This window comes from Carcharhinus amblyrhynchos, chromosome 19 (assembly GCF_965287045.1).
Source record: "Carcharhinus amblyrhynchos chromosome 19, sCarAmb.v2.hapA, whole genome shotgun sequence".
In the NCBI taxonomy this organism is placed as follows: Eukaryota; Metazoa; Chordata; class Chondrichthyes; order Carcharhiniformes; family Carcharhinidae; genus Carcharhinus; species Carcharhinus amblyrhynchos.
The window spans coordinates 28,022,343-28,044,454 of record NC_137342.1 but is presented as its reverse complement, the minus strand read 5'-3'; the positions used below and the strand labels follow the sequence as shown (position 1 = coordinate 28,044,454).

General features: G+C 42.2%; 1 protein-coding gene across 1 annotated transcript in view; it reads right to left on the bottom strand.

Annotated features, from left to right (window-relative positions):
* LOC145355641 (guanine nucleotide-binding protein G(t) subunit alpha-2-like) overlaps window positions 1-22,112 on the bottom strand; it is a 77,220-nt gene that overhangs the window by 33,847 nt on the left and 21,261 nt on the right. Inside the window, exons 3-5 of the mRNA XM_080207884.1 lie at window positions 20,221-20,362; window positions 13,874-14,031; window positions 11,991-12,119 (exon numbers count right to left, since the gene is read on the bottom strand). Of these exons, the coding sequence (XP_080064010.1) occupies window positions 11,991-12,119; window positions 13,874-14,031; window positions 20,221-20,362 (429 nt within the window). The remainder of the gene's footprint in view (window positions 1-11,990; window positions 12,120-13,873; window positions 14,032-20,220; window positions 20,363-22,112) is intronic.

The window sequence follows — 22,112 nt, the reverse complement described above, 5'->3', positions numbered from 1 at the left end:
AAACACACAATGTTGTGCCAACAAACTGAGCAATGCTTTCGCCTTCCACTTGAATCTTTAGGTGGAACTTGAATTGTTCCACGATGATCTGTGGCTTTGGAGAGTAATGCTCTTCAAGGATATTTGTCAAGTTGTTGTAAAGTTTGGTTCCTGGCTTTGCTGGATGAACCAAGCTCCAGAGCAAGTGAAAGGTGTTACTTCCTATTGTACTGAGAAAAGCTGGTATGAGCAACTCATTTGCAGTTTAATTCACTTGTACAAAGCACTGAAAATACTCAGCACAGGAACTCCATGACTCATTTTCTTCATTGAAAGAGCCCATGGAACCTAATTTACCCATCATTCCTCCTGCAGGCACGAGGAACTCGAGACTGCTCAGTTCATATATCCCCTGTCGCGGTGGTAATGGCAGAGTGGGGGGTATGTCTGGTCATGAGGTGCTTGTGGTTGAGTCCAATTCTATAGCTGCCGCTGATAGCCTAAAGCACCTCATGCTTGCCCAATCTTGAGTTGCTAGACCTGTTTGAAGTTTGTCCCATTCAATACAGCGATAACGCCACACAACACAATAGAGGGTATCCTACATAAGAACATAAGAAATAGGAGCAGGAGTAGGCCATCCAGCCCTTCGAGCCTGCTCCGCCATTCAATAAGATCATGGTTGATCTGAAGTGGATCAGTTCCACTTTCCCACTTTCTCCCCATAACCCTTAATTCCCTTGTCTGTCAAAAACTTATCTACCCGTGACTTAAATATATTTAGCGAGGTAGCCTCCACCACTTCAACGGGCAGAGAATTCCAGAGATTCACCACCCTTTGAGTGAAGAAGTTCCTCCTCAACTCCAATCTAAACTGTCCCCCCCCCGCCTTATCTTGAGGCTGTGCCCTCTAGTCCTGCTATCCTTTCTAAGCAGGAAGAATCTCTCTACCTCTACCCTATCCATCCCTTTCACTATCTTGTACGTCTCTATAAGATCCCCCCTCATCCTTCTAAACTCCAACGAGTACAGACCCAGTCTATTTAGTCTCTCTTCACAGTCCAACCCCCTCAAGTCCGGTATCAGCCTAGTGAACCTCCTCTGCACTCCCTCCAAGGCCAAAATATCCTTGCACAAGTGCGGCGACCAAAACCGTACTCCAGCTGCGGCCTCACCAGTGCCCTGTACAGTTGCAGCAAGACCTCCCTGCTTTTATATCCTATCCCCCTCGCTATAAAGGCTAGCATTCCATTCGCCTTCTTGATCACCTACTACACCTGCAGACTGGGTTTTTGCGACTCATGCACAAGGACCGGCAAACTATTCGTGTCCTCTTCCATGAAGACCGAGGCAAAAAACTTATTCAAGGCCTCAGCCATTTCCTCATCTCCCACCGCTAAATCCTCCCTCTCATCCTCTAAGGGTCCAACATTCACTCTAGCCAGCCTCCTCTTCTTTATATATTTGTAAAAACTCTTACTGCCCTTTTTTATATTTAGTGCTAGTTTAGCTTCATAGTCTATCTTTCCTTTCTTTATCAACTTCTTAGTCATTCTTTGTTGATTTTTAAATCTTTCCCAATCTTCTAATCGCCCACTACTTTTAGCCACTCTGAATGCATCAGCTTTTAATTTAATACTCTCCTTTGTTTTCTTCGATAACCACGGCTGGTTATCCCTTCTCCTACATTCCTTCTTTACCACATCCTCAATGTGAATACGGGACTTTGTCTCCACAAGGACTATGTGGTGATCACTCCTACCCATACTGTCATATATAGTTGCATCTGCAGTAAGCAGATTGGTGAGGACTAAGTCAAGTATGTTTTTCCCTCTTGCTGGTTGCCTCCCAACCTGCTTCAGACCCAGTCTAGCAGCTATGCCCTCCAGGACCTGGCCAGCTCAGTTTATGGTGGTACAATCCAGCCACTCTAGTGATGGACATTGAATTCCCCACCCAGAGCACATTCTGTGCCCTTTCCACCCTCAGTGCTTCCTCCAAGTGGAGTATCAGAGTACTGATTCGTCATCTGAGGGGAGGTGGCACGTGATAATCAGTAGGTGGTTTCCTTGCTTAAATTTGATCTGATGCCATGAAACTTTATGGGATCTGGAGTCGATGTTGAGAACTTCCAGGACAACTCCCTCCTGACAGTGTACCATTGTGCTACCACCTCTGCTGGGTCTGTCTTTCTGGTGGGACAGGATATACCCAGGAATGGTGGTGGCTGGGACATCATCTGAAAGTATGATTCTGTGAGTTTGACCATGTTGCTTGACTAGTCTGTGAGACAGCTCTCCTAATTTAGGCACAAGATCCCAGATAATAGTAAGGAGGACTTTGCAGGGTTGTCAGTGCTGAGTTTGTCATTGTAGTTTCCAGTACCGAGTTATTGCTGTCCAGTTTCATTCCTTATCTCAGTTGAAATTACAATGTTGGACTCTGGGAAATGAATATTTACGAGGTCCCCTTGCCTTTCTCTATAACATTCCTGTGAAGGGCTTTGGGATGTTTTACTATATTGAAGACATTATAGAAATACAAGTTGATGTTGAGATAAAATGTTTGGGGTTTGTGAATGCCCTTTCTTTTATTCATTCATGGGACATGGACACGGACATCACTGACAGGCCAGCATTTATTGCCATTCTTATTTGCCCTTGAAAAGATGGTGGTGAGCTGCCTTCTTGAATCGCTGCAATTCATGTGTGGGTTGAACCACAATGCCGTTAGGGAGAAAATTCCAGGATTTTGACCCAGTGACTTCAAAGGAACAGCGATATATTTCCAAATCAAGATGGTGAGTGGCTTGGAAGGGAACTTGCAGATGGTGGTGTTCCCATGTATCTGCTGTCCTTGTCCTTCTAGATTGAAGTCGTCGTGGGTTTGGAAGGTACTGTATAAGGATCTTTGGTGAATTGTTGCAGTGCATCTTGTAGATAGTACCCACTGTTGATACTGAGTGCCGGTGGTGGAGGGATTGAATGTTTGTAGATGCGGTGCCAATCAAGTGGGCTGCAGCCAGGCAGGTGGGGAGTATTCCATCACACTCCTGACTTGTGCCTTATTTATGGTGGATAGGCTTTAGGGAATCAGGAGGTGAGTTACTCGCCGTAGTATCTCAAGCACCAATATTTAGGCAAATGCATCCAATATGCATACAAAATCACTTCAAAAGCTATCATTGAACTTCTGTTTTCTTAATCACTGTGCTAATTGTCCCTCCCTCAGGCCCAAGGTTCCAATCTAGAACCTGTCAGCAGTGGAACTCATTTACCTTGACAGCACACTCTCTCTCAAGCTGCTTACATCAATGACAAGCTAAATGCAGGAATTGCCACAGCAAGCTTTGAACATCGATCTGAGAATGAAGACTAAGTCCGACTGCTAAATTGATGGTTGAAAGAGCAATAGTTCTGCTCAGTCTGCTGCATGTATGCAGAATTTGGACTGTAAGGGTTACCAATCTTCCAGGATTGGCCTGGAGTCTCCAGGGATTGAAAATCAATCTCCAGGTCACTGCAACCCTGGAGAAAAATCATCGGGATATTAAAAACAATAATTTATTCAAAAAATTTCTTTTAACATTTCTCTTTCCCAGATATAAAAATGTTGAAAATTGATGGGGTGGGGGATGTATGGACAGGCTGTTTGGCTAATAGTCAAGCATCATCCATTTGGCTAATGAGTCTTTCTGCTTTCCATTGGAAGGCAATGCTTCACAAGGATGGATGTATTGGCCGACTACTGGCTGGAATGTTGTGGGGTGACAAGTCATGTGATCAAACCTCCCGGAAACATGCAATTACAGTTGGCAACCCTAATCCTGTACTAGCAACATGCCAAAAAGCTTACTGACTTACACTTGAGCTGTTTCTCAGAGGTTTCTGAAGGTGAGATGGCACACAAAATACCAGACACCAAGGTGCTCACCTGAGTTGGCACTCCAAGCAACCACACCAGACTGAGGCAGTCACAACTGAGAGAGTCACACTGAGCTGGCTAGATGCAGCCAGAAGGCCTGATAGAGGCTCACCAAAACACATCTATGGATAGCTTGAGTCCAGGTGTCCTCGCATAGTTGTTAAAGGAAACTCTACAAGGAGACTCTGCAGGTTTGTTTGGGAGCTTTGATCTTTACTTTGAGTGTGGGTGGAACTCGCTCTGGTGACACCTGGCTGAACCAAATAAAAGATGGTGGGGGCATCCTTCAAAACCAAGTGCATGCCAGTGACAGAGAGAGAAAATGCAAGGGGAGGAAATCCTGTGCCAATCAAAGCTCTAACATCTGCGGTATCCTGTCCTATTTGTGGCAGAAACTTCCGGACCCAGATCACTCTGAGCTGCCACCTACGCATCCACTGGAACCCTGCCAAACATCCCAGATAATTGGCAATGTCACCTTCACCTCTAAGGATGAGCCTGAGGCAATTAGGTAAAAGAAAGCCTTGGATTTACACAGCAGCTTTCATAGCCCAAGGATATGTTAAAGCATTTTACAGCCAATTAGATACTTTTTGCAGTGTGCTCATACGTTGTCATGTAGGAAACATGGCAGCCAATTGCAGGCCAGCAAAGTTTGAATAGGTTGAGTAATTGCACTGCATTAGCAAAGAGTCTTCAGTAAGATTGAGACAAAAGCTTCAAAACAGGAAGACTTACCAAACGTCAGTAAAGCTCGACAAATATAAAGTGGTGAGATGTAGCTGATTATTTCTTACCTTTACAATAACCTCAGGAAATGAAGAATTATAGACCCTTTTTACTAAGACTTCACTCACTTTAAGTTGCTCTGGGATTTCTGAGGCTTCTTAGTTGGAGAGTTACATCGGCACCTGTGGTGGAATAGTTTCTTTGCAGAGATGTTGGGTGGAATTTTACAGCCGCGTTGTGGCAGTTTGCCATTCAGAAGTCCATTGACTTCGGTGGGAATGGAAAATCTCATGGTGGGAGAGACTGTAAAATCCCTAGTAAAATTTTACAGTTTATTATTAGTCACAAGTAGGCTAACGTTAACACTGCAATGAAGTACTGTGAAAATCCCCTCATTGCCTATTTGGGTACGTGAAGGGAGAATTTAGCATAGCGAATCCAGCACATCTTTGGACTGTGGGAGGAAACTGGAGCACCCAGAGGAAACCCATGCAGACATGGGAAGAATGTGCAAACAGAGACAGTGACCCAAGATGGGACTTGAATCCAGGTCCTTGGCGCTCTGAGGCAGCAGTGCTAACCACTGTGTCACCATGCTATCCCTTTGTTTAAAGTCTCCCCAAACTGGCTGGACACCATCAGAAAGAGTTGTGATGAACAGAAACATGCAGTGGTGTTTCCAGGTGTTGTCATTGTGATCACTGTTTTTTTTGTATATATCAATGTCCTGGACTTGGGCATAATTTCAAAGTTTGCAAATGATACCAAACTTGGGATGTAGTGACAGTGAGGGGGAACTGGCTCCAGGAGGGAAATACATATTGGTGAAATGGTCAGACACATGGCAAAGGAAATTGAATGTCAAGAACTTTGAAGTGATCCATTGTGGTGGGAAGAATGAAGAGAAGCAATATTGCCCAAATAGTATCATTTGAAATTGAGGCCGGGATAAAAAGGACCAAGGTATACTTACTCATGTCTTTGAATGTGGCAGGAGAAGTTGACAAGGGATCCTTAGCTTTCTAATAAAAGGACCATAGACTTCATAGAGCTCAGAGGTTATGCTAAACCTTTATGAATCACTGGTTAGGCACCAGCTGATGGAGGCCAATTCTGGGCACTAAATCTGAGGTCAAGGCCTCTCGAGAAGATGCAGAAAATATTTGCTAGGATGGTCCTTGAGTTACGTGGAGAAACTAAAGAAGCTATGGATGTTCTTCTTAGAACAGGGAAAATTATGGGGAAATTTGTTAGAGGTTTTCAAAATCATGAAGGTTTTTAAACAGAAGGCTTGCACCAGAAGACACAGATTTAAAGTAATGGGCCAAAAAAAAATGACATGAGAAAAAAATCTTTTATGCCGCAACTTATGGGACTGATAGGGCTGCTGAAAACAGATTCATAGAAACATAAAAACATAGAAAATAGAAGCAGGAGTAGGCCATTTGGCCCTTCAAGCCTGCTCTGCCATTCATTTTGATCATAGCAGATCATCAGATTCAATATCCTGATCCCGCCTTCTCCCCCATATCCCTTGATTTATTTAGCCCCAAGAGCTTTATCTAATTTCTTCTTGAAATCATACGATGTTTTGGCTTCAGGTATTTTCTGTGACAGTGAATTCCACACATTCACCACTCTCTAGGTGAAGAAATTTCTCCTCACCTCAGCTCTAAAAGGTTTACCCCTTATCCTCAAACTATGACCCCTAGTTCCGGGCTCCCCCACACTTAGGAACATTATTTCTAAGAATACCCTGTGTAAGTTGGTCTGCCTCGTGTCCAACGAGGGGCATACACGTGATGGGTCGTACTGGGGCTGCTCTTGGTCGTTCGAGATTGGCCTAGTGCTTCATGTCATTAGTGTGTGCCTAAACTGGACCAAATACTGGGCAAGCCGACAGCTCAGTGACTATCGCTGATTGCTGTGCAGACACATGGATTTGGGCCGGTGTCTGTGGGAGTTTGCGCATTCTCCCCGTGCTTGCGTGGGTTTCCTCCGGGTGCTCCGGTTTCCTCCCCAAAGATGTGCTGTTAGGCTGATTGGCAGGAATAAATTGTCCCTAAATCAGATTCCCTCAATCTGGATGGCCATAAAACATTAGACAGGGGTCGTGGGTGGAGAGGGGGACTGGTGGTGTTGAGATGGCGGCGCGGGCTTGTTGGGCCGAAGGGCCTGTTTCCCGGGCTGATTTTGTTCTTTGTTCTTAATCCTGTTAGAATTTTATATGTTTCTATGAGATTCCCTCTCACCCTTTTAAACTCCAATGAATATAATCCTAACCGACTTTGTCTCTCCTCATATGACAGACTTGCCATCCTAAGAATCAGTCTGGTAAACCTTCACTGTACTCCCTCTGTAGCAAGGACATCATTGGTCAGATAAGGACGCTGAAACTGCATGCAATACTCCAGGTGTGGGCGCATCAGCAGCCCATACAATTATAGTAAAAAATCCCTATCCCTATACTCGCTATGAAGGGCAACATACCATTTGCCTTCTTTATTGCTTGCTTTAACCGCAAGCTTATTTTCAGGGATTGATGCACGAGGACACCAAGGTCTCACTGAGTATCCACCTCTCTCAATTTACACCCATTCAAATAATAATCTGCCTTCCTATTGTTGCTACCAAAGTGGATAACCTCACATTTATCCTCAATAATAACTTTCATAAGGGAACAAGAAAACATTTGCAGGGTTATACAGGAAGAGTGAGGCTATTTGGATAGCAGATACAGACATGGGCTGAACGGGTGACTTCTCTAATGAATCATTTCTACAAAACTCATTGGAAGCAGCCAGGAAGCATGGCTGAAGGCTCGAGGGTGCTTTGTTCCTGCCCAGCCCTGAGACACGGGAGATAGAGAGGAAGGAAACGTGGCCCATGATTCCTAAATCAGAGCAATTTTTTTCTCAAGCATTGGTTTGTGAACTCTTTTTATTGTTTGTATTCTGCTCCACATATCAAATGCTTAATGGGATGAAGAAAACTATCAAAACTATGGTTGCAAATCAAAGACTCAAATTACTCTCTGAGGTTTGAGGAATAAGATTCAAAGATTAAATTAATGATAAATATTACACAGGATTTGCTTTGCATGTTTAAAGCACGCTAGTCTTTTCTAAAGAGTTGAACAGCACCATCCTGTGGGACTAAGGTGCATTACCAGAGTTTTGGAAGGACGATAATTCCTCAGTTTTTAATTCCACTGGTTAGAACAGATTCACACCCTTGCCCTGAGGATGTTGTAAAGGTTAGGGTTAGGATTAAGATTGGGGTTAGGCAGCTGCAAATGTGAATAGAACATTTTCTCTTATTGGTCACTTGCCCATTGGATGTTATCTTTGACTCTGAGCATGGGGGCCAATCTATAAAATGTTCCAGAAAAAGCAGCACTTAGGCTGACACCATCATGGAGGCCAACATGTTTCCACTCACTCCATGAATGCCTGATCTTGAAAAAAGCTCATGAAGTTCCATCCTGCTCCATCCCCTGACGATTACACTCTGAAGGGGTTGGATGAAACTTCCATCTCTTACAAGGCGTTCAGTAAACTTCTGGGAAATCTCAAAGACCTGACTCGATCAATGTCTGCCATTTACCTGGAGTTTGTCAAGTCACTCACTCATGTTACAGCAGAAGACGAGTGGAATCCATAGGAAATTGTGGAGGGAGAAACTCTTTGTAACGGTTAGGAGGTGAAGCCAATTAACACTATCACGACCCTATCACAAATACACTGCTGTGAAAGAGCCTATACTGTGTGTAATACACATTTAAAGTAACTAACATTTCTCCAACATTAAAAGCATTTCAGAGAAATGAGGTAAGAGGAGTGATGAGCTGAGGCAAGGTGATCAAACATCCTGTGCAAGGTCTGAGGAGGTTTTGGAGAGAAGGAGAGAAGAGTCACAAGGTGGAGGTATTAAGGGATATGGTCCTGGAGTAGTGGACAAAGGTGGCTGAAGATATAGCTGTGTGAGTGAGGAACAGGGGTGCAAATGAGATCAAAGTTGGAAGAATGAAGGCTGCATGCTGACAAGTCAGGCTGAAGTGTACGGCAGACTGTGTTGATGAGGACAAGAAATTCTGAAATCAGAATTTGAGCAATTTTTGAACAATAGATGTTTTCTTTCCTTAACCACTTTCCCTTTTTTGGGCTGGCATGGTGGCACAGTGATTAGCACTGCTGCCTCACAGTGCCAGGGACCCAGGTTCAATTCCATCCTGGGATGACTGTCTTTGTGGAGTTTACACATTCTTCCTTGTCTGCGTGCATTTTCTCCAGATGTCCCGGTTTCCTCTCACAGTCCAAGGGATTAGGTTGATTGGGTAAGGTAAATTGATCCTTAGTGTCAGGGGAATTAGCAGGGTAAATACAGGGATAGGGCCTGAATGGGATTGTGGTTGGTGTAGGCTTGATGGACTTCTGCATTGACGTTCCTTCTGCACTGTAGGGATTCTATGATTCTATGAGTATCAAGGGTTAAGTTAGCATTCATTGCTCATCACTATTTGACCTGGAGAGGGTGGTATTGAGTTGTCTTCTTGAACCTCTGCAGTGTGTTGTAGGTACAGTCACAATGCTGTTAGGGAGGGAGTTGCAGGATTTTGATCCGGTGACAGTAAAGGAATGGCGGTATATTTCCAAATCAGATGTGTGGCTCAGAGGGGAATATTCTGGTGGTGGTATTTCCATGCATCTTCTGCCCTTGACTCAGCTGGCAGAAGTTGAAGGTTTGGAAAGTGCTGTCGAAGGAGCCTTGGTAAATTCCATCATGTAGATGGTACACACTGCTGCTACTGTGCATCAATGATGGAGGGAGCGAATGGTTAAGCTGGCAGCTGGGGTGACAATCAAAGGGCTGCTTTGTCCTGCATGGTGCTGAGCTTGTTGAGTGTGATTGGAGTTGCATCCATCAGGCAAGTGGACAGTATTCCATACACTCCTGATTAAAGCCTTGTGGATGGTGGATAGGAAAGCCAGGAAGTGATTTACTCTCTGCATAATTCCCAGCCTCCAATCTGTTTTTGCAGCCATAGTATTTATTTTCCTGGTCTAATTCAATGGTAACCCCAGGATGTTGCTGGTGGGGGATTTGATGATTGTAATGCCAATAAATATCAAGGAGAGATGGTCAGATTCTCTCTTGTGGACATGGTCATTGGTAACTTAGTGTCATGAATGTTCCTTGTCACTTATTGGCCCAAGTCTGAATCCAGGTCTTGCGCATAAGAACGGAAGATAGTTAGACTGAGGACACTAGCTTGCAGTGACGTCTACGACTGAGATGACTAATCTTCAACAACCACAACCATCTTCCTTTCTGATAGACATGACTCCAATCAAGGGGGAGCTTTCCCCCTGCTTCCCACTGATTTCAATTTTGCTTGAGCTCCTTAATATTACTCTCAGTCAAATGCTGCCTTGATATCAAGTACATTCATTCTCACCTCACCTCTGGAGTTCATGCCAGGATGCTTGTCTATGCTTGGATCAAAGCTGTAATGAGATAAGGAGCTGAACGACCTGGTAGAACCCAAACTAAGCATCAGTGAGCAGATTATTGATGAGTAAGTGCCACTTGATAGCATGAGATGGGGTCAGCCATTACTTTACTGATGATCGAGATTAGCTTGATGGAAGAGTAATTGCCTGGGTGAATTTGTCCTGTTTCTTGTGTACAGAGCATTGTTAGGCAATTTTCCACATTGCCGGGTATATGCCAGTGTTGTGGCTGTACTGGAATAGCTTGGCTAGGGGCACAGCAAGTTCTGGATCACAAGATTTCAGTATCTTGCCAAAATGTTGTCAGGCTTTGTAATATCCAGCACCTTCAATCATTTCTTGATATCATGTGGAGTGAATCAAATTAGCTGAAGACTGGGATCTTTCATGGTGGGTACCTCAGGAACCTCCTCCTCCAGTGAGTTGTTTAATTATCCACTGTCATTCATGACTGGATGTGGCAGGACTGCAGAGCTTAATTCTGACCCATAGGTTGTGCAGTTCTTTAGCTCTGTCCATTACTTGTTGTTTCCACTGTTTGGCGGGCAAGTATTCCTGTGTTGTAGCTTCACCAGGTTGACACCTCATTTTTAGGTATGCTAGGTGTTGTTCCTGGCATGCCCTCCTGCAATGTTCTTTGGACCAGGGTTAATACCCTGGCTTGGTGGTAATGATAGGTTGAGGGATATGCAGGGTTAAGGTTACAGATTATGGTTGAATATAATTCTGCTGCTGCCGATGGCCCACAGCACCTCATGGATTCCTGATTGCATACCTCTGCACTCCAATCTTTGGTGTGCCTATCCTGTTGATGGGACCAGGCACACCCGTGTTGATGGTGGTTTCTGGACATTGTAAAGTATGATTTCACTTTATGTTGTGATGTGGAGATGCCGGCATTGAACTGGGGTAGACATTAAGAAGTCTCACAACACCAGGTTAAAGTCAAACAGGTTTATTTGGAATCATAAGCTTTTGGAGCACTGCTCCTTCCTCAAATGAATGGCTCACCTGATGAAGGAGCAGTGCACTGAAAGCTCATTATTTTATGTTGATTTAATAGGGGAAACTAATCCCATCCTGTCAGTTTTCTGTTAGAGGAGTTGAGTCAAACATACCGCACCAGTGTTATCAACTAAGCCAAGATATCAATGTTGAGGATGAAATATTTTTGTAACTTTGAAAATATAATGTATCCAAGACTGAATTTTCCATTTACTCAAGGCAAAATGTAAGTTTGCAGCAACAGCCTCTTCCAACACTTCAGTTCTCTGATACATCAGGCACTCACTTCCATGTATCTCCACATCACACTGCTGTCTTCAGGAGCGGCTGCAGAGTTCTCTGTGAGTGGAGGCAGCAATGCTGCTTTGCTGTTCAGCTGAGCCAAGCCATGAGGGATGATAAATGAAGTGGTAACTTACTTCCCCCCTTTTTCTGAAGCAAATACTCCAGGGAAATGTCCAGTTAATAACTTGAAATTCATCACCTCTACAGTTTGGTTAATCTAAATTTCAGGCACGACTAAGTTTCAAATCAATTTATTGGTGTGACATGATTGACTCCTTATTGTAATGGTCAAGGCAATGCTATAATTATTTCAGGATCCAACTGACAGCATTGAGAAGTCCCTGTTTTTCACATTCTCCTTAATTCAAGATACTTTTTAACATCTGCATCAATCAGACTGACATTTAATGGCACTACGTGAATTTGTGGGCAACAGATAGCAAATAGAAACTTTGGAGTCAAAGTAGGATTTAAACTAGGCGCTGTAATGGGAAAATTGGACTAATCTATCTTTGGACCACTTGGGTAATTCATGTTATCACATTGAGGAATTACCTGAAATGTAAATCCTTAAATGTAAATTGGGTCTCAATGATTCCTGTTGTCTTCACTCTTGACCGTAAGACGTCCTGTTCTGATGGGATGTACTCAGGAGCTGTGAGTCTATCCAAAGAATTGAGGTAGCTGATAAGATATAAAGAGTTTAAGTTTATTTATTGGTGTTGCAAATGGACACTCACGAACACTGCAATGAAGTTACTGTGAAAATCCCCGAGTGGCCACATTTTGGGGCCTGTGCGGGTATAGCAAGGGAGAATTTAGCACAGCCAAAGCACATAATCAACATGTCTTTCGGACTGTGGGAGGAAGCCCACACAGACACAGGGAGAACATGCAGACTCCATACAGACAGTGGCCCAAGGCTGTGATCGAACCCGGGTCCCTGGTGTTGTGCGGCAACAGTGCTAACCACTGTGCCACCACGCCGAGGGAGCTGTAATTGTGATGCTATTCACTCTTGATTCTCACAATTCTCTCTGAACATTGTGGTTGCCATAAAAAAAATCCCTCGGCCATGTTTTATAGAATAAAGGCTAAGATATAATGGTATCTTATTCTTTTGAAAAAATAAATAAAACTGGCAACAATAATAAGCTGCATGGATATAGCACCTTTAACAGAAATAACACATGAGTCGCAAAAACCCAGCTTGCAGGTGCAGCAGGTGGTCAGGAAGGCAAATGGGATGCTGGCCTTCATAGCGAGGGGGATTGAATATAAAAGTAGGGAGGTCTTGCTGCAGCTGTATAGGGCATTGGTGAGGCCGCAGCTGGAGTACTGTGTGCAGTTTTGGGCACCGCACCTGCGCAAGGATATTTTGGCCCTGGAGGGAGTGCAGAGGAGGTTTACTAGGCTGATACCGGAGTTGAGGGGATTGAGCTATGAGGAGAGGCTGAATAAACTAGGCTTGTACTCGTTAGAGTTTAGAAGAATGAGGGGAGATCTCATTGAGATGTATAAGATGATGAATGGGATGGATAGGATAGAGGTGGAGAGACTCTTCCCGCTCAAAAAAGACAGTAGGACTAGGAGGCACAGCCTCAAGATAAAGGGGAGGCGGTTTAGAACGGAGTTGAGGAGGAACTTCTTCACTCAAAGGGTGGTGAATCTCTGGAATTCTCTGCCCGTTGAAGTGGTGGAGGCTGCCTCGCTAAATATTTTTAAGAAGCGGGTTGATGGGTTCTTGATAAGAGAGGGGATTAAGGGTTATGGGGAGAGGGCGGGAAAGTGGAACTGAGCCACAACAGATCAGCCATGATCTTATTGAATGGCGGGGCAGGCTCGAAGGGCTAGATGGCCTACTCCTGCTCCTATTTCTTATGTTCTTATGTTCTTACTTGTTTTAATTAGTTGGTTAAGCTAGTAGGCAAATTAATTCCACACAAATTTCCAAAGGTCCTGATTTCAAGCCACTGTCTCATTATTTTATAATTCCTTATCATGACACTAGATATATGTAGGTGTTCAGGTTATGTCTCTGAATAAAGAATATACGTTTTCTTTTATTCATTCATGGGACATGTGTGTCACTAGTTGGCCAGTATTTATTACCCATCCCTAGTTGCCCTCGGAGGGCAGTTGAGAGTCAATCACATTGTTATGTCTCTGGAGTCACATGAAGGCCAGACCAGGTAAGAATGGCAGATTTCCTTCCCTAAAGAACATCAGTGAACCAGATGGGTTTTTCCGACAATCAATAATGGTTTCATGGTCATCAGTAATCTTAATTGCGGATATTTTTTATTGAATTCAAATTTCACCATCTGCCGTGGCAAGATTCAAACCCAGGTCCTTAGAACATTAGCTGAGTTTCTGGATTAATAGCCTAGTGATCATACCACTAGCCATTGCCTCCCTGTGCTGTGAATGTTACTTACTATGAGGCAGAATCATTGAGCTGATACTCTGATGCTCTCTCAAAGCAAGCCTGAATTCCTGGATCATTCCAAAGCCGACCGATGATCTCCACAAGTTCTGTTGGCAAACTGCCTTCCTCTAATGAATCAACAAGATTAAAAAGGTGCCGTGCATCAATCTGTGAAGAAAAGGAGATAAATATATTATTTATGAACATCATCATAGAAATGGGTTTAAACACACCTCAGGTTTCATCTGTTCTACTAACTGGGGTGTGGAATGTGCTGTGTAATGTAATATTCACCTGTGTGATGCATTTTGGGATGACTAACAAGACAAGGGAACTCACAATGAAGGGTAGGACACTAGGACCTTGGGATGAATGTCCAATGATCCCTGAAGGCAGCAGGATAGGCAGACAAGGTGGTTAAGAAGATATATGGGATTCTTGCATTTAATAGCTGAAACACTAAAAAAAAAGCAGGGAGGTTATGATGGACTATGAAATGCTTGTTAGGCCACAGCTAGAGTATTGTGTGCAGTTCTGGCTGCCACACTATAGAAAGATAGGATTACATTGGAGAAGGTACAGAAGAGATTCACTTGGGTGTTGCCTGGGCTGCAATGTTTTAGCGATGAAGAGAGGCTGGTTCGTTGGGTTGTTCTCTTGTGAACAGAGAAGACTGAGGGGGGACCTCATAGAGGCGTTCAAAATTATAAGGGATATAGATAGGGTAGACAGGAAGAATCTTTTCCCTTTAGTAGAGGGGTCAATAACTGAAGGGCATAGAATTAATGGAAGGAGCAGGAGATTTAGAGGGGATTTGAGGAAAACCTTTTTCATCTAGAGGGTGTTGGGGATCTGAAACCTACTATGTGAAAGGGTGGTAGAGGCAGGAACCCTTATAACATTTACAAAGCATTCAGGTGAGCACTTGAAATGCCATAGCATACAAGGATATGAACCAAGTGCTGGAAAACGGGATTAAAAAAGATTGGTGCATGACAGTTGACACAGACATGATGGGCCAAATGGCTCTTTCTGTGCTACAAAACTCTATGATGCCATGACAAAGGCAGGCACAGTTTCAGAATTCAGGGTGGGCCATTTAGGGCTGAGATGAGGTGAAACTTCCTCACTCAGAGGATGGTGAACCTGTGTAATTCTCTACCAGAGAAGTAAGACGAAGCCAGATTGCTTAATATATTTAAGAAGGAAATAGATTTCTAGACTCTAAGGGCACAAGAGCATGGCATTGAGACAGAGGATCAATCATGATCATATTGAATGTTGGAGCAGGCTCGAAGGGCTGAATGGTCTACCCCTGCTCCTACTTTTTATGCTTCTATCTAACAGAAGAGAAAGATACCGCAGCTGCCAACCACTTCGTTTTACACAAACTATCTTCACACATCAGTGGTTCTCCCTTAAAATTAATACATTAAAGCAGTCAGTGTTGCAAGTTCATTCACCCCAAGACATCTAAGAAATGGCCTGCACACTGATGCCAGTTTTTGTAAATCCACAGAAGCTGGAGTATGAATGCACCAATGTTGTGGCTCCTTTGCTGAATTACCTCAGGTACTTTACATAACTATTAAAAAATCTTCATTAGCCTGGATAGGAAAACATGAAGATTAAGAATGCTATTTTGTGACTATTAATAGATACTAATTTTTCACTGATTAATAATGTGGGTATGCCATATATTCCTATCAGGCAGAAGAGGCCATCCGGCCCATCGAGTCTGCACCAACTTCCAAAAGAGTACCCCACTCAAGTCCTCCGCTCTTTACCTGTAACCCCGTGCATTTACCATACTCTCCATCTGCATCTCAATAATAGCATCAGTTTAACATAACAGAAATTGAGTGTTTTTAACATCTCTGTTCAACTCCACCTTACTTTAATAACTCATTAACATTTTGATTCCAGGATTCCAGCCTCATTCCTGACAAGTTTCAATGGTATGGGCAAGGAAGAAAGTTGTAAGCCCGCACCCAACTTCCCTGATGATGCTGACTCCATTGTGGGAGTGGACATTTCAGATCAAATTTTAAAGTTTATTTATTGGTGCAGATAAGCTTACATTAACACTGCAATTAAATTACTGTGAAAATCCCCGAGTCGTCACACTCCAGCGCTTGTTCAGGTTTACTGAGGTAGAATTTAGCATGGCGAATGCACTCAACCAGCGCATCTTTCGGACTGTGGGAGGACACCAGAGCACCCAGAGGAAACCCACGCTGACATGGGGAGAATGTGCAGACTCCACACAGACAGTGACCCAAGCAGGGGATCGAACCGGGTCCCTGGCACTGTGAAGTAGCAATGCTAACCATTGTGCCATCAATTGCTGCCCCAAAACCTTCATCACTATGTGAAGGGCATCCAGTTCACAAAATACTTTACTTCTGATGTTACTCCAAGTAAGAAATTACAAGATCAGGGTCATAAGTTGTTGCTTCTTTGGTAGACCATAATCTGTATCCATATATCCACTTCATTCTTCCATTGGTTATATGACTCCGATTCCAAGATAATCAGAGAGTAATCACACAATGACAATTCTGACTTGCTTTCTGCCATTTTCCACAATGGTTACTGGATTTGAAGCTTCCTCTCATTTTGTTTTTCTTAGCTTCAAACTTTGTCTTTAGGTAACCATTCTCTGCTGTCATATTCTTTCCTTCACTTCCAGTAGGATTTGACCTTTAATGATAGTTCTTGGATGGAATTTACAAGGAAGATGATTATTTAAATCTTGCGAGGCTTGGATAGCTTTTAGAAAGCAAATGGGTATTCCAGGAAGGAACTGTGGAAATGATTAGATAAAATTCAGTTTCAGGATTCCTGGATGAGGATTAGTGTTCAAGTTGCTGGATTGTATTGAGCTGTTTCATATAGATATTCATAGTATATCTTCCACAAGCAAAACTTGTGCAATTAAACTAATAGAACCCTTAAAAGGCTAACAGGTCAAAGAACTGAAATCTTATTTTTTAGTTTGAATAATTTTGCCCATGGATCTTCTTTTTAATCAGCCATGTTTTCTATCACCGACTATGATAAAGGGTGTTTTCTCTTTGTTGAATGTTAATTATATATTAATTAATTTTGTTTAATAGTATGCAGTGGTGGGTACTAACTGATGATTTAATTGAATCCCTATAAATAGATAAACAGCAGGATTTTCTGGCTGTGCTCACCCCAAAGCCTGAAAATCTTGCCTCAGGTCAACAGATCTTTGCATGGTCCGTGTCCCGCCTGCTACGATTCCCATGGTTGAAGGGGCAGGAAAATTCTGCCCATAGGTTGAAGCTGTGGCTATTTGTTCAGGAGATGTACATTTGTAACTTTGAAAAATAAATATAAGAATGTGTAAAGATTGGCTCCAGTTCTATCCTTCAACTGGTCTTCCAGAATAGAACACCATCAAGTTATCAGCCCCATACTTTCAATTAAATAGAATGTTGAAAAAATAATCAGCTGTGCTTAATACAATTTATTAATCCTAGGATGAAGCCAGCTCTAAAATTATTCCCTTTTAAAAATCTTTGGTAATGTTTGAGAAAAAAAATGTCCATTTTAGAGTTAAGGAGTGCGGCTGCAGAAAATATCACACTTCAATTGATTGGTTGCTTAGGCAACCTGAATGAAAAATGTCTCACTCTTTACCAGAAGAGAAAAACTGTCCTCTCACAGAGGAACCTAGATATGCTGTGATCTTATTCGAAAAAGTACATGACAATATGTAGAATAGATTCTTCAGAGCCGAGTCCTATTCTTCAGTTGAATGCACACATGCGTATGAATGTGACACTTCTCTGGAGAGTTCAACAATTCACTTAACCTCTTCAAAAATCCATTCAGATTTCTGAATATTTAAAGCAGGGTTCTGGACATTTTAGGGATGAAAAGCCTGAGAAGAAACACATGTCAGGAAGATATTTTGCACAAGCAAAGCAATGAAGCTTTTGTGAAAAATGTCTGTGATATTGAGCTATGGAAAGAGCAAGCTTTCACAGTTAATTCGCAAGTACAACAATGATCTTTTTATTCTTCTGATCTGAATGAAATATAACCAAAGGGCTCACTTAGAAGTGCAAATTATTAGACCTATAACATGTACAAATTGGGACATAAACTAGGAGAATCAAATTTGTTCAAAATAATCCGTCAAGGGCATTTTGCTGTTGAGATGAATGACCTGACAGCTGAGGATCTTAAATTAATTGTGCTACGCTCATCTCAACCTAATTCTAAATGGAGGACAATGTGTCTCACAAAATTATTCCACCTGATCCAACATTTGAGGTGTATGAAAATACTGGTCCCCACGATTAAATTTAAATAACTCAAATAAGGAACTTGCACAGGTGAGCTGTGTAGTTTTCTTCTGTGCTGCAAAAGTACTTGATTTGATGAATCTGAATGGATAATCTTAGTGAAGGGAGCTTCAAAGATGGATAGTTTTAAAAATAGACCTGCCAAAATGCTAGTGGAGATGGAGTTATTGTGGCAGTTGAGAAGAATTTTTGAACTGCATACAAACCATAAGGGTACAAAGTGCAAGTGTTGTCAATCAGCAGAAATCACTCATAACTTGGTCATTGTAACAATGATGTTGGCATTTATTGCAAAAGGACTGGAGTATAAAAGCAGAGAAGTGTTGTTGCAATTGTATAGGGTGTTGGTGAGACCACATCTGGAATATTGTGCCCAATTTTGGTCTCCTTATTTGAGGAGAGATTTGGTGGCAATGGAGGCAGTTCAGAGGAGATTCGCCAGATTGATGGGGATGAAAGAATTGATGTATAAGGAGAAATTAAACAGTTTGGCCTTATACTGCTGAAGTTTAGAAGGGACTCTTCTTTTACACATTTGCTTCTGCCTAGCAGGAATGCTGTCTCAATTTTCCAGCTCGGGCCTGTGACCTTAGTGTACCTTTAAGAAGTGTTTTTTTTAATCACGTACTCTGCAATTAGAAGCAAACTTTTTCAGTTGGTTTTTCTCATTGTTGCCGGGACGTCTATGAGAGTCTTTTTATTGCTGTATAAATGGGGGTTTGTTTATTTTTACTGGGATGTTTATAACATTGCATTATTAGGGGAAAAACTGGTCAGGTGATAGGAGTTCTTTCTTTCATTGTCAGTTTGGAGCTGCAGGTTTGAGTTTTAGTTTTAGCAGAAGCATCAAGCTCTCTCTTCCTGGCTTTGGAAATTCTTCTGGTTCGCTGAAAGCAAGGTCTTGTCTTTTTGAAGGGGGGAATCAACTGTTGCTGGTTTGCTTAGAGTCCCTGGTGTTTTGGGAAGCTGGTCTGACTTCAAACTGTTCTGAGTCTATCCAGAGAATTGCAGACTTCATCCAAAGATCTCAAATTCAGTATCACGTGAGCATTAGTTTTTGCTGTGTTAAACCTGTTTAAAGGAATTTGCTTGCGGAAAGGGTTTTGTTTGATTGGAACACATTAGATATATTTGTTAAGAGTTATAAATTATAGTAGTTGTTTTGTTTCTTGTTTGTAATTGATAAGAATTCTTGCTAATTTTCTTAGTATACAAGTTATCTATATTCTTAAACTGTTTGATGAAAGTTTTCCAGTGGGTCATTTGAATCATAGCTGAAGTGAAACATATCATGCTTATCCTAGTCAAATTCAGGATGCAAAACTTATGTTTCAGGCTGGCTCCATAAGATACTGAACCACAGCAGGCCCCAGTTCAAACTGAACAGGGTCTTGCAGAGGTAATAGGATCCTAATTTTCACAAATTTATAAGGCTCCCATTTTCTATAGCTGGGCTCTTCATCCCCCTGCAAACACTCACCTGGAAATGGTTGAGATTTGAGTAGGTAAGTCATTTTTAGTGCTTACTCAGTTCGTGTGAAAGAGAGACATGCAAAGGAAATTGCTTCATTCCCTGCCCCTGCGGTACAACAATAACCAGTCTACACCGTGATGTGAATCATAGAATCATCACAGAATCTCAACAGTGCAAAAGGAGGACATTTGGCGCATTGAGTCTGCACCGATTCTCCAACAGACCATCTTACCTAGGCCCACCCCACTGCCCCATTCTCTTAACCTCCCACGTTTACTCTGCTAATCCCTGTAACCTACACATCTTGGGACACTAAGGGGCAATTTAGTCACGGCTAATCCACCTAACCTGCATATCTTTGGACTGTGTGTGGAAACAGGGACACGCAATGGAAATCCACGCAGACATCGATATGAAAATATGCAAATAATTATGAATGGCGTAGCAATACCAGAAACCCCAGTGGGGAGGAACAATTTTACTTTCATTTTAAGCAAGTGTTGTAATTGGTATATGTTTCTTCTAAAATCATAAAATACTTACTTTCCTGGCTGGATCTTGGTAGCTGATTCCTAGTAAGGACATTGCTCGGACAATTGCCAACATGGACTGTATTATGTTGCTATAAATGATAGTTTTAAATTCCATACATTCGTAGTCTGTGTAGCCATCTTTATGGATGATTCTGTGAGGGAAGGAATGTATCAGTTTCAGAGCACAGGACAGATTTGACACTGAAGCTGCGATGGTGTTGCTGAGAATATCCATTTTAGTCAGTAACTTAGCACCTAGATGTAGCACATTAGCATTCATTTCTAAAAGGCATTTCATCTGTTCAAGTAAGCGAGTGTGATCATAGGAAATAATAGCTTAGTTTATAAGCATAACAATTGAAATACTATCCATTGGATATCCAAATAAGACTATATTCATTCATTTGAATGAATTCATTTTAATGAGCAATTATAAATATTGTGGAGTTCACTATTCTGCGATCATCCTGGGGTGCAAAGGTAATCTCCATCTTCCCTATTGCAAACTACCTTCTTAAACCCCTCTTCCCTATCACCTCTACCTTCAACCCCAACAAAGATTGCGAAGATCACATGGATTTCTTTGTCACAAAGATTGATTCTATCCATATGACTGCATCTGTCACTTCCCTTCCTTCAGCTAACCCACCTGGGAAAGTTTCCTCGTAGGTTCTCTTTTGTTCTAACCTGAATGTGCATTTTTCTATGGCTTCTTTCCCAACTCCCATCCTGTCCTTTCAAGTTCATCTTATCTATGAGATGGACATCCTGCTCCCTTGACCCCATTCTCACCAAAGTGCTGACCCACTTTCCCTTCCTGTGAGACATGGCTTGTTTCAATAATTCATCTTCAAAATGTGAACAATAAACTTAAACATAACTTGATGATTCAACTTATACTTATAATTTAATAATACATTCAGTGAGATACAATGAGATGGAAGATGTGGTGTAACTGAAATAGTTCACTGTGTAAAATAATTGCTGAAGTCATTTGCATCGGGTATCATCAAACCTCAGGTGTGATCTCATTTAACTCATGTTCTTTATTTGAGATATCAATGTTGGAATCAGATCAATGCTTACAAATGGTGTTTCCAATGCTTTGAAGTGTTGAAGCATGTTCCGTGTGGTGATGTGTGAACTGTGCTTAGCAGTGATCATTGATCATTTTGTATTGGTTGCAATAAATGGTTGGATGTCATAAAGAGTTCCATTATGACCATCATGCTTTACAAGCACTTTATCTCCTCCCTTTAATTGTTTGGCCCAAAATTTTATGTTCTCCCTGACTCTCAATCGATCCTTCTCTTCTTGATCACTTCTGCATACATGTTGATTATTAGCTCCACAGGCTTACTGACGAAGGTGTGTTTGCATACAATGCGCAAAGATGAGTATAGCTAGAGGCTAGTCGAATAAGAAGTCACTCTGTAATTGAGAAAAAAAGCAATACAACTCTCGCTTCCATCACTTGCTTTCAAGACATCTTGAGTGGACCATGAAAATTTGACATTATAATTGCTTGACATGGCAAACATTGGCTTATTTTGTGTTCTATCATATGGTCATTTCCTGAGAACTATACCTTTCCCCAAGGAGTTGTTTAGTTTTGACAATTCCCTGGTGACATTCATTTGTTAAGTCGCAAAAACCCAGCTTGCAGGTGCAGCAGGTGGTCAGGAAGGCTAATGGGATGCTGGCCTTCATAGCGAGGGGGATTGAATATAAAAGTAGGGAGGTCTTGCTGCGGCTGTATAGGGCATTGGTGAGGCCGCAGCTGGAGTACTGTGTGCAGTTTTGGGCGCCATACTTACGCAAGGATATTTTGGCCTTGGAGGGAGTGCAGAGGAGGTTTACTAGGCTGATGCCGGAGTTGAGGGGGTTGAACTATGAGGAGAG